A 17,824-nucleotide genomic window follows, 5' to 3' on the forward strand; every position below is an offset into this window, starting at 1 on the left:
TCATAAAACCAAGCATTTAATATCACCTTAAGACATATTATTGGCAGAAATAGGGTGTCAACTGATATTCATAGGCATTTTATGTTGTTTGTTATACTGTTGATCTCATTGATTTACATTATAACATCAGAATTTCATTTTTTTGTCCATATAATATCAGAAACTGCAGGAAATTGTATCTTTTTGCTCAGTTTGGGGCTCTGAATCCATATTCTCACTATCATTGATATGATACAAAACACTTTTTTTTTGATGTTTCATAAACCTTTTTTGTTATTCTTTTGTTCAACTTCTTATTATTTAATGTCAGATTTTTAAGGGTAAAGCAACTATATTTTAGTAGATTTCTATGAGGCCTATAGCCTACAGTAGGCCTACTTATATAAGTATATAAACCTACAAAACTATAAACATAGATTATAATATGTAATTCAACGCCAAATTATGTTTTTTTTTACATAATATCGTACCGCATTGTTTTTTGAGTGAATATGTGAATGAATAATAGCGCAAACCGAGATAAATGTTATCCGTTGACTAACGTGTAACCAGATTAACGTTGTTTAATGCAACCAATAAACCAATACAAAAACAAAACAAATATACCAGAGAAAATATATCAATATCGTGTTTACATTACATTCTCTTGCAAGCAGATACAAAATGTATCGTTCTGAGTGACGTCGGGCGCTGAACCGGAAGCTGTTCGGTGTGCTCTCTCTGTGTGTGTATGTGTGTGTGTGTGTGTGTGAACGTAGGCTCGGCGATACACTGACAGCTGAACGATACGATGTATCAGCGACGGGTGAGAATGGAATAACCCACAGATACCGGCGCGTAAACACCCTCTAGAGCAGTCCGCGTGGATTATGTGTAGATTTAATGAGGACAGTCGTGATTGTAACACACTGATGTCTTTACACGACCGTTTGGCACGGGAGTGATCTCGCAGATCGCCCGTGTTTCATCCCGTCATCCGCAGCTGTTACGCCCATCATCTGCGGCGGGGCTCCGTCGATCAGCGGCTGTTCGTTTTATCTGCACACACCGGGACTCATGGGGAACAGCACATCATGCTGCGTGTCGTCCAGCCCGAAGCTCCGGCGGAACGCGCACTCGAGGCTGGAGCCGTACCGGCCAGAACCGGAGCTGAGCCGCGAGGACACGGGCTGCAACCTGCAGCACATCAGCGACAGAGAGAACATAGACGGTGGGTGTCATCCAGCATCATCCACACACACTCAAATAACACCCGAGATTTACGACCGTTAATAATCAGTGTTGAACTGAAGAGAAACCTCCTCGTGAGGATTCTCACTATCCAGAAAGTACGGTGCTTTTTTGGACACTTTACCATGGTAAATACCATGGCGCATGCTTTTGACAGTCATTCAGTACCAGCATTCGGACAGTAGGTAGAAGTACCATGGTTTTACCCCACTGTACCACGGTAACGCCCTTACTTTTATTGTAATATAATAACACATTGCAAGTTAATAGCACTTTAGTGTTTAGCTGCCAATAGTCTTGTCAGTATATTACAAAATAATGTCACGCTAACCATATTTTTGTAAACAAAACATCGTAGCTAGGGCAGTAAAACACTGATAACTTGGGTTTCATCACTGTCAAGCATATGATATAGAAAATATAGCCTACAAAATAAGGACTTTACCATGTTCATTTACCACAGTATTTACATTACATGGTATTACCACAATGTAAATGTATATAATATTGGACATGTACTATTATATAATAATATTGCATGAATATACTATTCATATACATTGTACTCCAAGGTACTTTGAAGAATACTGACATTTCCATACTGGGGAATTACCATAGTAGAGTACCTTAGTGCTTCCTTGTATTTAGTTTTACAAAAATACTGTAATAATGTCATTTTTGGACACGCACCCCTCTAAACCTCACTCCAATATTGGTCACGGCACCAAATGTAACCGGTCCTACTCGACCCCCTCAGAGCGGGATTTGAACCAGGGTCTCTGGCGTGGGAAGCGGGCGCACTAACAAGGAAGCTAAAGACCGCAGCTTCTAGCATCAGTCTAGCATCAGCGCTCCTCTCCTTGAGACCAGGGAGGGGAGTGAGGTTTACACGCATTACGCACCCCCCTAAACCTCACTCCTATCTGGGTCATGGCAATAAATGTAACCGGTCCTAGTTGCCCCGCTCCAAGCGGGATTCGAACCGGGGTCTCCGGCGTGATAGGTGGGTGCACTAAAAAGGACGCTAAAGATGCTAGCGCGCCTCTTGAGGCCAGGGGAGTGAGGTTTACACGCACAGCTCTTGCTGGCCTACGTCCGTTACACACTGTTGATAAAACATAGTGCATGAAGTACCATGTAAATGAATATGGTAAGCGTTCCATATCATGGTATTACCATCTGATTCTGTGGTATCTTAGCCTACCATGGTAGTTCTAATCTGCAAGGGTGTCGTATGGTGCCAGTGTTTGATTCATATTGTGGATTTAAAGGTGAATGTTTTTGTGCGTGATCTTGCTTCCTACAGCTTAAGTTCCTTGTGTTTGTTGTCGGTTGAATCTCTCAGTGGATCTCTGATCTGTGCAGTTAATGCAGTCGGTGCGCTGGGCATCTGTTCAAGTGGAGAGTGGATCCAGATATGTTCTAATGTAATTTAACATCTGAAAGGAGATGGAGGCTGATGAGAGTGTCATGTGACAGCAAGCAGAGCTCATATGAGATATAGCTGATCCAAGATTATACTATTATACTATACTTCAGAATTTACATTGTACTCCAAGGTACTTTGAAGAATACTGATATTTCCATACTGGGGTATTACCATAGTAGAGTATCGTAGTGCTTCTTTATATTTAGTTTTACTCACTAACAAAAAATCTGTAATAATGTCATTTTTGGACATGCACCCCTCTCACCCCTCTAAACCTCACTCCCATCTGGTTCACGACACCAAATGTAACCGGTCCTACTCGACCCACTCAGAGCGGGATTTGAACCAGGGTCTCTGGCGTGGGAGGTGGGCGCACTAACAAGGAAGCTAAAGACCGCAGCCTCTAGCATCAGTCGCTAGCGCGTCTCTCCTTGAGGACAGGGAAGTGAGGTTTACACACATAGAGACAGAGCGACACGTGTCATAATCTGAAGGCCACGCCCACCGGGGGGGGGGGGGGGACAATTGAACGCTCTCCATTGACTTTGCATTGCGTGAGGCTGCATCCTTGTCATTTCGGACTTGTAACAAAAAACTGAACAATGTCTAAAAGCAGATATGTTACAAAGTGTACAGCAAACAAGCTAAACAAAACCCACAACCAAAAACCCAGAAGCTGTTGACCCAAAAAATGAGCGTTTAAGGACAAAAAAGTGGATACAGGCCATTGAGACAGAGCGCGACACGTTATATTACACTGAGAAATACACCCACTAGAGGGAACGTAATCAGAGACAGGAAATATAACATATAAACCTGACATTTGGATATTTGACTTAACAGTGACAACATATTTACTGCACACATAGGCATACTGAGACATACTGAGTGTCAGGATCCCAAAATGTACCCATTCTTCCTGCTGTAGCGTCACGTTTTACTGCCTTTATCCACTTTTGTCTCCTTAAACTCTCGTTTTTTTGGGTCGACAGCTTATAAAAACTTATTTCTGTGTTTTTTAGCTTGTGTGCTGTACACTTTGTCACATATCAGCTTTTAGACATTGTTCTGTTTTTTGCTATAAGTCCGAAATGACACGGAGGCAGCCTCACGCAATGCAAAGTCAATGGAGAGCGTTGGATTGTTTTCCCCCCCGGTGTGGGCGTGGCCTCAATACGCTCTGTCTCTATGGCTTTTATGGGCCTACGTTACACCCACCCCCCTAAACCTCACTTCTATTCGGGTCACGTTAATAAATGTAACCGGTCCTACTTGACCCGCTCCAAGCGGGAATCGGGATTCGAACTGATCCACATGATCATATTTATGTAGTTGTGCAGCATGAAAAACCCTTATACTGGAGGTTAGTCCCATGAAATGTTGGTTTGTTTTAATTGTTTGACAAAGGGGCTTAAATTATCCCATCATTTACTATATGACTTACTTCTTTAAGGCAAACATTTTACATTTACATTTATTAATTTAGCAGACGCTTTTATCCAAAGCGACTTACAACTGAGGAATACAGGAAGCGATCCGTCATGAAGAGGCGGAAAATCACAAAAAGTGCTTGAAATACTAAGCTTAGAGTAGCATGAGCTATAATAGAGAGGGAATAGAGGAAAATGTAGTTTTATTTTTATTATTAGAAGTCAGTTCCAAGCTTTATAATGGGAGTGAATGGTAACTTAGATTTTGAAGCCCAAAAAAGTGCATCCATCCATCATAAAAGTAATCCATACGGCTCCAGGGGGTTAATAAAGGCCTTCTGAAGCGAAGCCATGCGTTTTTGTAAGAAGAATATCCATATTTATAACTTTATAAACTATAATCAGTAGCTTCTGGAGTTTTGGCCAAAGAGTGACCTCTGAGAGAAAGGCCTTTATTAACCCCTGGAGTCGTATGGATTACTTTAATGATGGGTGAATGCACTTTTTGGAGCTTCAAAAACTCTATTCACTTCCATTATAAAGCTTTGAAGAGCCAGGATATTTGAAATATCATTTCGATTGTGTTCTGCTGAAAGAGGAAAGTCATATACACCTAGGATGGCTTGAGGGTGAGTAAATTGTGGGATAATGAACTAACCCTTTTATAAACAGCCTATTATCAATTATGCATTTTAATCGATCTGCTGCTTTCAAATATTTCTTGACTTAGAAATTGGTCTTTGTGAGAACAATCTCAATAAAACTTTTAAGTTCTTGACCAATAGTACTTATGCATGAATGGAAAAAGCATGGAAAATAATACAATCTTATTAATTCAATGGTAATTTCTATAGTGAATATGTTTGTTTCTACTTTTGTTTATTGTAGTATTATTGAGATGCAAAATTATTTATATTAATATTTTTAATAAGCTTTTATATTTTAGTAACTGTGTGTAATGGTCATTTTTAACAATGTTTTGTATTTTATATTTGTCGATACATTTTTATTTCAGTTGTACTTTATTATATCAAGTTAAAGTAGATGAAAATAATGAATGTTGCATTGGCAACTAACTGAAACAAAATAAGAAACAAAATAAATGTGCCGGCACCACCGTAGAATTATAAGGTTTTATCTACATTCTGAGCAGTTTTGAAATATTGAGCTTTAAAGTTTTTGCATTCCATTCGACTTAGTAGATAAAATAAATAGATCAAATAAAAAGTCCCAAAATGTACACAACATAAGACCATCACATAATGTAAAAAGGTGTCATAGAATATGTGAATAACTTTGTAATTACTGGATAAGGACACACACACACACACACACACACACACACACACACACACACACACACACACACACACACACACACACACACACATATCCTATATAAATAATCGCATCCAAAATAATAAATTTACATATGAGGACGAAAACATTCAAGGTCTCAGTACATCCGCTTGTTGTAGAAAGTGTTATCGGCAGTACAAAATTGACGGCGATATCTATGAGCTAACCAGTTCTTTTTATTGTTGGTGTTTTATTTGATTAATATCTAAATGTTTGTGAGAAGAAGAAATAAAAATAAAAAACTTTTGGATATCAATTTGCATATGTGATGGATATCAGTTATGCTCATCTTTGCTTGCTCTTTTGAAGGCATCTTTAGTAAAATGGTAGCCTGGATGCCGAACTTAGCCCCACTCACAACATTTGAGGTCGGGAAGTTCGGTCTGGACTTGATCCGTTGTGGAGCAACTAAGCTCGAACCAGAGCTGTTCAATCAAATTGTCAGGGCAGGCTTTATACGATGATGGACAGATGATAAACAGTAACGTAATCATTCACAGAATCATCCAATGGAGCTGTATCAGATTCATATTCTGACTAGAATCGGAGTATGACGACATCAGGCTAGTAAAACGGCTCTTTTTGTAACAAAGCACATACAAAAGACATGAACCAGACGTGATGTGACCTGTTTTACAGAATATGGAAGTTTTTTGTGCACAACCCCCCTTTGTTTCAGGCACACTTCTGAGGATGTGTAATTAAAGAATCCTATCCATCCCAAAGGGCATTTACATACAGATACTGTTATCGCACACTCCCATGATACACTGGAAATTGAGGAAGTCCCGTATTTCATCATATCTAGCCCACCCATGGCAGCTTAGCTCTTGTGCCGTGAGATGAGAAGTGTGTGTTGGGTAAAGATTCTCTTCCGCGGTCGGGGTCAGTGTGTGCCAGTCTCCTGTGATGGAGAGGAGCTGTACTGTGATTAACACTGTCCATTGTGATTCAGACAGCTGCTGTGTGAATCGGCTTTATCCTACAGAATAAACCAGTGTCAGAGCTCATTCTCTCGTTCATGAAAAGCTGCTTCATGCTATTGTAACTGCAAGATAATGCAATGATTTTACATTATCACATTGTTTGAATCGTTGCATCAAACCTTAAAGGGGTCATGACATGAGGCTTACTTATAACCGAGGGGTCTTAAAAAGTCTAGAATTTCAAAATCAAAAAATGTAGGCCTTAAAAAGTCTTAAATTCGCTGAAGTATTCTGTTTTTGGTGTTAAATAATTTTAAACAGGTCTTCATTTTCCCACGTCCATCATGTAAAGCTACTTCTAATGCTCATTGAAATCCTGCAGCACTTTAGAATTTTTAATGTTTTTATTTTATTCTGCTGTATTACGACTACAAATGAGACCAACATGCAGCTTATATTGCAGCCAATCAGTTTCGTGTTATTGGAGTCTCTTTCAGATTGTACCACAGACACATAAAACTGATTTTATTCTTCCGCTAATAGTCTTTCAACGTTTTTTATGTTTCTACAACTACTAAATACAACGAAAAATCAACATGCATTTTTTGGAGATCCTGCATGATTCCTAAACCAAAATAAACAAGATTTATGTATTTTGTTTGTTCTATTGTCATGTGTGAATATTGTGCATCTAACATAATACATAATATGGTAAATGTGGTATCCTAATTATAAGAAAAAATGCTAATGCAAATTTCTGGAAATTCCCACCACAAAAAGCAATTTTGATCTCAAAAATCCCCCCCAAAAATTCACGAAATCCTGGTGGGATTGAGCTATGAGGAAGTGCAAGTTTATCGATACAAGTTTATCGATTTGTTCAATTTGAATACATTTTGTGACTGCATTTCCTTTTATAGGTCTTAAATTTAATTCATAATGGTCTCAAAAAGTCTTAAATTTGACTTGATGAAACCTGCAGAAAGATTTTAATAAAGTTTTTGCACAAAGAAACAAATATATATGCCGAAAAATGTCTGACCCTCTGTCTAAAATCCATTTTTAATGTGCTGCTCCTGTAAGTCTTGTTAGTAAATGGCCACCGTTATGATTGGTCATTGCATTGGAGCCAGATCAACACCCACTCGCTATTGCACATGAGTTAGTGTTTTAAAAACATTATCCAAATAAAACTTACAGACAAAGCATTGTCTTCATTTGCTTGCGGTTTGTGCTATTGCTGTTGTCAAATCCAGTACAGCTGCTACTTCATCTTTCAACAAATGTTTCTTTGCAAATTCTCGATTACACTGTGCCTCATTTACAAAAATGCTCTGAACAAACATATAATTCTCTGACACGACCCGGGATGCCATCATAATAAACCATCCACTTGTTTTTCCGACACTGGGATCCTTCTGAAGTCTGTACAGAGACGCAGACGAGCTGTTTAAACTGGATGTGTCAAAGCAAACGATATTTCACTCTTACATTTGTCCTGTTGCGATTGCGATTTAATATGCGATTATTTTTAAACTCTTTATCTTCTGTATTATTCAACAATACATCATTGTATAGTAATGGTGGAAATCTTGAATTGGTACCTCACAATCCGATTCCGATTCTGGGAGTCACGATCCGATTCCAAAACAATTCTTGAACTTTTTCCTTTTTAAGTTATTAATAAATTATTACATATTAATTATTAATATTAATCTTATTATTATAATATTTTAATTAAAACAATTGCATGTTAATATTTTTAAATATATAAACTAATATAGCTGCAAAACATAAAGTAGTAAATCATAAAGAGAAACAAAAAAACATATTACAAGCAATGAACAAAGAGTGCTTTCAGTATATAAGAGTGTCTGAACTGTGAGTGATTTTTCTCTTTCTCAGCTTTACTGTTGTTTGATTATTAATGATGACATCATAGACAGCGGCAGACCTGCATTCACACTAATGCACAGATCTCTTTTGAAATATAAGATGTTTTTGCCCTGTCTGTTTAATTCATTAAGACATTACTGATGGTGTTTACATTAATTTTGCGTCATAAAAGCATTTTGAGACGCGCAGACGCGTGCTCGCAAGCACTCTTCACAATGCGCCGCGTGAGCATTTGAAATGGAAAGCCTTCTGTCAGTGAGTTTCTAACGACATGAATGAAGCCTTCATTGAGCATTTGTAAGGAAAATACCGGCGATCGAGAACACACACTGTAAGCGTGACATCAAGCAAAGTTTCTCACAGCGCTTATCCTGTGCAAAGAAGCCTGCGAATGTCATTGCAATTCGCGCCGTCAACCTTTCCGAACGTTATGAAATATTATTTTATGGTTCGTGCGTGATTGTGTGTATGTGTGTGTGTGTGTGTGTGTGTGAGAGAGAGCGATATAATGGAAGCAATCAGAATACGGGTGTTTCTAAAACACACGCAGCGCCACCACGCACCTGCAGTTAAAATCTATGCTCAGAATCGATCCAGAATCATTGGAGAGATGATAGAAGCCTATAGTATGAACAACACAAAATTTGATAGATCAAACACAAACAGTTGTTTTTTCTTTTAGACCAGGCATATGATATGTGTAACGTGCCAAGTTGATGCTGCTTCTGCAGACTTTACTCTCGCGTGTCACGTGACCAGACTGTAATCGCAGCCTTTGCGGTTAGGAAATCGCGTTATATCATATCGTGATATTATCGCAAATGCAATTAATCGTTCAGCCCTAGATCGGGCCGCATTTTTCTGTCCGAGCCTGGCCCGCGTCCAACAGAGCAGTAACCTAACATGACCCGAGCCCGACAGGCATTAAGATATTTATGTCCGAGCCCGACACAGTTAAAATCTTTTTTTTTTGTCTCATACTAATGACATATGTTCCTTTTGTAGCTTATTGGTACCTTGATAGTGCAATATTGTTTCCCATTGGACCCAATGTCCCTAAAATTGAGTCTCAGTTTGGCATAAGATTCGAGATTACAATTTTGAGAGCAGTTTTACCATATTTTTGTGCAACAGACAGTCAGTGAGGCCTAAACCTTTGAATATTTCTTCTTAAAGGATAGACAGCATGTAAAAGGGGAGAGTGAAGAGCGAGAAAGTAAGGCATGCTTCTTAAGAGCTAACAGGATTATGTGTTGTTTGCCATATGGTCTGCTAATTTGTTTCTTTGCTAGTCTGGATATTGTTTGAATTTTGACTGGAACCATAAAATGCCCCCAGTTAGAGCTTCAGACATTTGGTTTGATTTATGTTCTTAACTACAAGATTAAACTACAAGACTAAACCAGGGATACTCAAAGTGTGGCCTCTGGGCCAAATCCAGACCCCTACACGGTTATCAATGCCCCACCATGTCAATTCAGAATTTGTATCTGATTTAAAAAAAAAAAAAAGAAGTCACTGCCTCTGCTGTCTACAACAAATTCAAGCGTGATGATGCAACAAAACTATATCGCTTGCATTTTAAACAAAGACACTCTGTGATATCAGTAATCACTTATAATAGGAATGTTCTAGTTCTAGTCCAGTGAATGCCTTTAATTGGTAGATTTTATATGACAAAGTCGTGCTTTCCACACAAATTACATCTTGGAAAATGGTTGCAATGTAGTTTGTGTGCAAGTCCACAATAGAGATCAGCCAAAAATACCCCAAAACAAGCGGTCAGTTTCCGATTTATGGCTGGTCGACCGGTGCATATCTAGCATTCTGGGAAATAAAGTGTTCTAAAATCACATTTCAAACAGATCAGTTTGTCTGTCTATCTGTCTGTCTCTCACTAAAGCTAACTCTAATCTAATCCTGAAAATTAAGACAAATTTCATATTTTTTACTTAATTATGCTATTTTAAATTTTCCTAATTTAGTTTTGGTGGTCTCCAACAACATGTTTACATGCATCAAAAGTTAAAAAACAGTTTCATTTTCTCATAATATACATTGCACATCACCACAATGTTGTGAGTGGTTTACCGCGTACAGCGCGTATTCCGGAAGCTTGACGTCCATTACCATAACTGAACTCCAGCTCCCTCAGCGATTGTACACACTGGAAAGACAGTAATGATGACGACGATTTTACATCAATCCCAGCGCAACTCCGAATCGATTAAAAACATTGGAAGAACTCGTTTTTCAACCTGAACCTTGAGCAGGACGTTTCTCAGTGATTCTACTCATTTTGAGGTACATTATGAGATGTTTAAACTGTAATTCCTCCTCATCAGCATTAACAAGTATGCGTCCATCAACAAACCGGTGTGTGTGTGTGTGTTTCTAATGTATTGCAGTGCACATGCGGGAACTGTATCAATAACTGTATCGCATATGTTAGCCCAGCACTAACATGAATGACTGATAAAAGTTTGCAAAATAAATATTGCTCCATCCTTTATCTTTACTTTAAAGTAGTAAGAATTGCAGACAATCTGCATTAATAGACCCAGTTTTAGGTAATACTGCAGCCCACAGCTGATTTACAGTAGTATTTCAGTAAGATGATAAAAATGTGAGTTAGCCGGTTAGCCAGAGACCTACACAATATGAAAAAATGCGTGGACGGGCAATATGCTAAAGTTTCATCTTGACGTCTCAACGAAACGGCTTGCATCTCGTTTGAAAAACGATTCGTTTAATTGACTCAGTGTCGACTCTTACTTTTGAGAGACAATTTCTTTATATACGGTGCACTTTTACCCCTTTTCCACCAGCATGAACCTGGTGCTAGTTAAGAGCTAGTGTCGGAGTTGGTTCGACTGACAAGCCTTCTAAGAACTGGTTTGCCTTTCCACATGCTAGAGAGCCACCACAGAGCCAGGTCTTACGTCACTGTATACATCTCATCTTTCTCAGCAACGCCAGCGAGGCAGCGGGAAACACAAACACACCAGGCTTGTTCGAGATGCACCGGCTCTTCGCAGACCGATCAGCGTATGATATCAAAATACTGCAAGAGCGATTCAAAAGCATAAGGAGTCGTATGCTCTTGTTTAGAGGTTGACCGATAGTGGATTTTACCGATAACTAGGTTGGACCGCACTTGCCGATAACCGATTTATCAACCGATAGTTTTTAAAATGGATACTGGATAAAAAATATAAGTAAAACAATGCTGAACTTTATAAGAAGAAATAAAAAACAGAACTGCTCCATGAAAATGTGCTAAATTAAAAACTTATAAATGTGAATATTAAAATGAGAAGTTCTAACAGAACAAATTCTTCAGAAAATAATTTAAACAAATATTACGGGTCAAATTGGTTTCCCTACCTATAACCTAGAAACATGCATGTACATTTCATAGGTAACACTATGCAAGTCCCTATGCAACAAGGATGTATTAGCTTACATGAACTATATGCATTATGCATACATTTTTACAGCATGTATTAATATGAGCAATACAATTGTACCTTGATCATTCATGTTAGTTCATAGTGCATTAACCAAGGTTAACAGATACAAATTAAAATTCAAACTCAATTTAATGTTGAAATTAACATACTAACAATGAACAATACTTCCACAGCATACTAACCTTACTTAATGTTACAAATGGAATCTTATTGTAAAGTTTTACCATTTCATATAAATCCAAACAGTCTGCTTTTTTAGAAGGCGATTATCTAATAAAAAACGAATGCACTTCTGCTTTATTTATATTTCTGTCGGCAGCATGACGATACAGTTTGCTTTCTCACATCACTAATTTGATATGTGCAACATTTGGGTCGGACTTGCGTGTGTTTTTAATCACATTGTTTTAACTGCTTGAGGTACTGCTAATGTTAGCGACCTCTCAGCCTCGTTGACAAACATACACACTGCTGTTATTTACCTGTTAATGCAGCATCTAGTCAAGAAATGAATTACTTTATAATGATTTGGAAACAAGTACTGTAGTGTACTGTATTCATACCGTTTCGCTGTCGTATTTTAAACGCGCATCTGATGTGTCAGCTCTCTCCGTGCAGCCTCACGTGTAATGTAAACAACACGAGGCATCAGTGATAGTTTTTATTTCGCCTCTAGAGGCCGCTCTCGTGCTTTATAATGCCAGCAGACCCTTCTCAACGCTCTCGTACTGTGTAATGACAGCAGCTATCGGTGCCGAATAATCGGCAAAACCGATAAATCGGTCGACCTCTACTCTTGTTGTACTTTGGTGTCATACGGCGATCGGTCTGCGCAGCGCCGATCAGAGGTGGACAAAGTACACAACTCTATCACTTGAGTAAAAGTAAAAGTACTACTAGTCAAATATTACTCCGTTACAAGTGAAAGTTCTAAAAACAGATTTTTACTTAAGTAAAAGTACAGAAGTATTTGTTTTTAAAAGTACTTGAGTATCAAAAGTACATTTCATTTATGTCATATTTTATTTTATTATTGTTGTATAAATGCACATTATGCCATCATGGTGGTTTAAGCCAGTCAGTGATGCTCCATCCGACATGCTAGCACACGACTACCTTAAACTCATTTAAATACTTGTATAAAAGTTACAACACTCTTTACAAAGCTGCTGTCACTTTAAGGCCAAATGCACGGATCCAATACACTGATACACATCCAATGTTCTACCAACTGTTTACTCTTTTCTTTCTCCCAGACGTTTACATTTTTGAACATTTTATGAGACATGCATCAAGTGTATGCCAACTAAACTAATCTTTAATCTTTTCAGAAAACTGAAACATACTTTTTAACTATGGCCATGGGTGCACACACTGCGCAGAGGGACCGCCTTCTTCCATTTTGCTATAAACTGATCAGTGTTCAAAAAATGTTGGGAAACTTCACATGACCCTATACAAGAGTGATTCCTGATAGGCTGTCTGCAAAAAAAAAAAAATATATATATTTTAAAGAATACAATCATCCACTGACTTTCAAAGCTGCTACAGAAACGACTTTCTACTTCGAGGACCTTGATAGAAATGTAGTGGAGTCAAAAGTACGATATTTGTCTTTCAAATGTAGTGAAGTTAAAGTAAAAGTTTCCCGAAAAAATAATACTCCAGTAAAGTATAGATACAAGTAAAGTGTACTTAAGTACAGTACTCAAGTAAATGTACTTAGTTACTGTCCACCTCTGGCGCCGATGCATCTCGAACAAGCCTTCCATCAACATTGGCGAGCGTTGCATTACTATTGATGCTCATGGCTTTGCGATCCTACATTGGCATCAAAACACAGCGAATCTAACGCATTCGTGTAGCTCGCCGTAATTTGTATAGACAATTATTTTGTATATTAGCCCGATTAGATGCTATTTCAAAAATGGCGGTCACAAGTTTGTGTTCGTCTTGTTGGTCACGCTAACACCGCCCCCATCCCCTGACGCAAGCACTTCTTACTTCTAGACCAGAAATGTTTTGGTGCTACTTAAGAACCACTTTTCCTGGTTCAGAGCTGGTGCTTTGGGTGTCGAAAGGCAAGGAACCGATTTGAAACTAGGCTCTGGCTCCGAACCAGCACTCAAACTGCCTTGGTGGAAAAGGGATATTTCAGATTTAAAACTTTGCAATTTCAATTTCTTGTTAGTGTCCTCAATTGAAATTCAGGAAATAAACAACTTCTTTAGCTGGAAAATGGCTTGATTTGCCGGCATTTCGACATCAGGTGTTGTTCGCACGTGGCCTCTACATAAATAAAATGCCATTACATTTACAGAAAAAGTGGTACGTGTGAAAGCACTTATTGACTACTTGTGAGAAGTGAAAAAGTCCTTTTGTAGACTTGAGACTGTTTTGATGAATGGGATATTTTGAGGCTAAAACACAGCCGTGGTTGTTAGATGTGAACGTGGAAATGAAAGTATCATTACCAGGTTCATTGGCCCCTGATCGCTCCGCATGGTTCATGAGCTGCACAATTTAAGCGTCCCTGGTTGACACCTTTCCACATGCTTCCACACTTATTCATATGATTCCCTGCAACATCTATTCCGTTGACACACCAGCCCTCAATGCAATGTGACTCCAGCATGATTGAGAGTGCGGTACAGTAGGGCATTTGTTTTGCGAGAGAAATGCCTCAGGCTTGTGTTTAGAGCTGTGACCCTCCGAATGTGTGACTTGAAGTCAGACATTATAACTGCTGACTTTAAACCCCGAAGCGTCTATCCAGAAAATTCCATGTTTCATTTCCCCCAAGTCAAACCCCATGTGAAACATTACTCTTGTTGCCTGCTTCACCTTCTCACATTTTTCTCTTCATTAGTCTTGTTCTCTTGAAGTAGTTCCAGGAGTTCTCCTCTGTTCACTAGTTATGGTACAGACTCCTAAATAGGGCTGGTCACAGTAATATTTTTCATATTAGTCGATAAATGTCAAATATTTAAAGGCAGACTTTTGCTCCTGAAAGTTGTAGAAGCTAGACTTCGTTGTGATTTTATCATCATAACATGATCACAAATTAATATTACATGTTTTGTCTTAGTGCTGGGCGGTATACCGGTTCATACAAAATACCGGTATTTATTTTTATGATGATATGAATTTTGAATATACCGCAATATTCAAACAACATGCAGCGCGCAAGAGAGCGATTTCTGCGCATAATGCCGCAATGAGTTCTACAACACTCACCACATGGATCATATAGATCAGATACAGACTGGAGTGAGCGTGTTTTTTATGGACAATTAATTAATATACTCTAGTGCTCTAATGAACCAGCAGTGTGTATGCACACATATTTAATCTTTAATATTTAAAAAGTCTTCTTCAGATGAAATATATGTGCAAATGAGGACACTGATACACCCGTACGTCTGATCATGAACACGAAGACACGATGGATTATTCTGATACACAGTTGACTGACAATTCAAAGAAGATTGGGCAAAAAAAGTAACTGTACCTTTACTCTTTCTGTGTTAAACTGACGTGTGTCATTTGTTCAGAGACTGTAGTGCTCTTAAATGTATCCTTCAACCTTTTAAACGCTCTTCTGCATTTCTCCCTCATTTTTGCAGTTTGTTGATATATATAGGGTTAGATTTTACTTTTAAAATGCTTAAAGTGCCTTCAACTCTGTTTTTTTTTTCTCTCAGTGGTCATATTTTAATATTCATGTGTCTGTAATGAGCGTGTTGCAGGTCTGTGTTTTATTGGTTGTTGTCTCCGCACAGCATCATTTTGTGGGGCTTTGCAAACCTGTATTACCTCTAGTGTGGAATTGTTCTACAATGTTCTCTCATCATGGCAGTAAAATAGGGCATTCTAGTCAATCTACTGCAGTATTTCCTCTCTCAATCAGTAGAAAATGCGGTTAAAGGGTTAGTTCACCCAAAAATGAAAATTCTGTCATTAATTACTCACCCTCATGTCGTTCGACACACGTCAGACCTCCGTTCATATTCGGAACACAAATGAAGATATTTTAGTTGAAAGCTGATGGCTGAGAAAGGCTTCAGACAGGCCTCCATTGACATTCAGTACATTGACACTTCCAAGATCCATAAAAGGCACTTAAAACATCGTTACAAAGTCCATCTCACCACAGTGGCTCTACAATAATTTTACGATGCGACGACAATAGTTTTTGTATGCAAAAAAAAATAAAAATAACACATTTTTATACACACGCACACGCAAATAACACACGCACACTCACACACCGTGGTGAAGTGGCCGTTTGAATTGAACACAGAATCGATTCCGAATTTTTGAGAATCGATTCTGAATTTTTGAGAATCTATTCTGTATCGTTGGATAACGAATCGCGATGCATCGACCTTTTCTCCCACCCCTAGTTAACACCCGGTCATGCATAGGAAAAAAAAATACCGTCATATACCGCGAAACTGGTATCATTTAGAAAAATACTGTGATATGCATTTTTTGTCATACTGCCCAGTGCTATTTTGTCTCTTAGAAATGCACATTTGACAGTAGTTTGAGTTGAGTTACAGTAGCAGCTTGAGTTGGGATGCAGATGTAAGTTTATGTTCATGAACAAAAACAGTAGCATCTGTAAAAATGGTAACAACCTCATTTTTGTTGGGTAAAATTGACTTCACCACTTCCTGTGGATTTTTTTTGTTTGTTTTTGTGACTAATCGGCTAATTAACATTTGGTCGACTAAGCCTCTTTTAATTATTTCCCATGATGCACCTGGACCATGATGTCCACCATTTGCCTAGAAGTTCTTCAGGCTGTTTGCAAATATATACAAAATCTCACTATTTTAAAAGTGGCCAGTGTAGGTCTGGGTAATATAGTTAAAGCTCAGTGCCCTTTGCCATTAGCCTGGATGCCAGCTGAACTTAGCCCCGTCCACAACATTTGAGGTTGGGAAGTTCGGTCTGGACTTGATCCGTTGTGGAGCACCTATGCTCGAACCAGAGCTGTTCGGACCAATCAAATTGTCAGGGCAGGCTTTATACGATAATGGACAGATGATCAACAGTAACGTAACCATGCATGTCACCAAAGAGCGCTTGGGTTGAATATATTCTAATCCTAAACGGAGAACGTGTTCGTATATGCATTCACATTTACTTTTTCTCTCAAAAATGATCATCATGTTGGTAAGTACTCCGTGTATCCTTAAATTCTTTTTACAACACCGGCAAAGATCGTTTACACTCATCTTCTTCTTCTACCTCTTCCAGCGTGCGTGCAGTTGAGTTCTGTTGACAACTATGCGTTGCTCCTTTGCTCTGATTGGTTGTAGGTCTATCCAATTGAATGCAGAGGCATTTTCTTTCCTGGTTCGGTTGAAACACGTTCCCATAATCACAGCCCAATGGAGCAGCATCAGACTCATATTCTGACTAGAATCTGAGTATGATGACGTCACGCTACTTTTCCATCAGAGGAACCATTTATTTTAACCAGATACCTATTGTTGTCAACAAGATCCACTGTTTAAATCAAGTAAAATGCTAGTTAAAAATCTATTCAAGGCATGTTTTCCAAACTTTAAATCACTAAATGAGATCAAGGAATTGGTAATAATAAAATACATTAGTTAATTAAAGCATTTGAAAGTATATAAAGTGCTACGCCTTCATGTGCGTTTCTGATTGATAGCGGAAAAATATCCAGCTCATTGAAAATTGACCAGTCTGATTCAGAATTCTGTCAGCATTTTTACTACTCCCGTTTGAATCAGAGAATGTTTCTGAAGCAACAGTGTTGAATTTAGTGGAGGAAAGTATGAGTATGCCAAAGCTAGACACGAGTGAATATGAGACGGGCCATGAGCGTGGAAAGACTGCTGACCTGCACTGCAGACTGCTTTAGCTGATGACAAATATCAGCAGAAATTAAAGTGGATAAACACAAAATGAGTCAGCCGTGAAAACGCTCTCTAATCGTTCTTAATCACTTTCACTTTTAGTCATGAATGGACTCGACTCCCGTTTGACATTTTGTGGGGACCTTTGATTTACTCTTTGTGATTTTTGTCATCTGAAGGAAAT

The 17,824-nt window shown here is 38.5% G+C and overlaps 1 protein-coding gene across 7 annotated transcripts in view; it reads left to right on the forward strand.

Annotated features, from left to right (window-relative positions):
- The first annotated feature begins 711 nt into the window (after positions 1 to 711).
- Positions 712 to 17,824, forward strand: part of ccny (cyclin Y) — a 99,322-nt gene continuing 82,209 nt past the window's right edge. For 3 of the 7 annotated variants that reach the window (XR_013815659.1, XM_079806010.1, XM_079806011.1), the window contains exon 1: positions 712 to 1,210. Coding sequence is in view for 4 of the 7 variants with exons in the window: in XM_079806010.1 (XP_079662136.1) it covers positions 1,057 to 1,210 (154 nt within the window). In the remaining 3 variants the exon portion in view is untranslated. The remainder of the gene's footprint in view (positions 1,211 to 17,824) is intronic. The other 4 variants (XR_013815660.1, XM_079806009.1, XR_013815661.1 and 1 more) reach the window with 3 other exon arrangements.

Source organism: Gobio gobio, assembly GCF_949357685.1.
Source record: "Gobio gobio genome assembly, chromosome: 23".
Classification (NCBI taxonomy): domain Eukaryota; kingdom Metazoa; phylum Chordata; class Actinopteri; order Cypriniformes; family Gobionidae; genus Gobio; species Gobio gobio.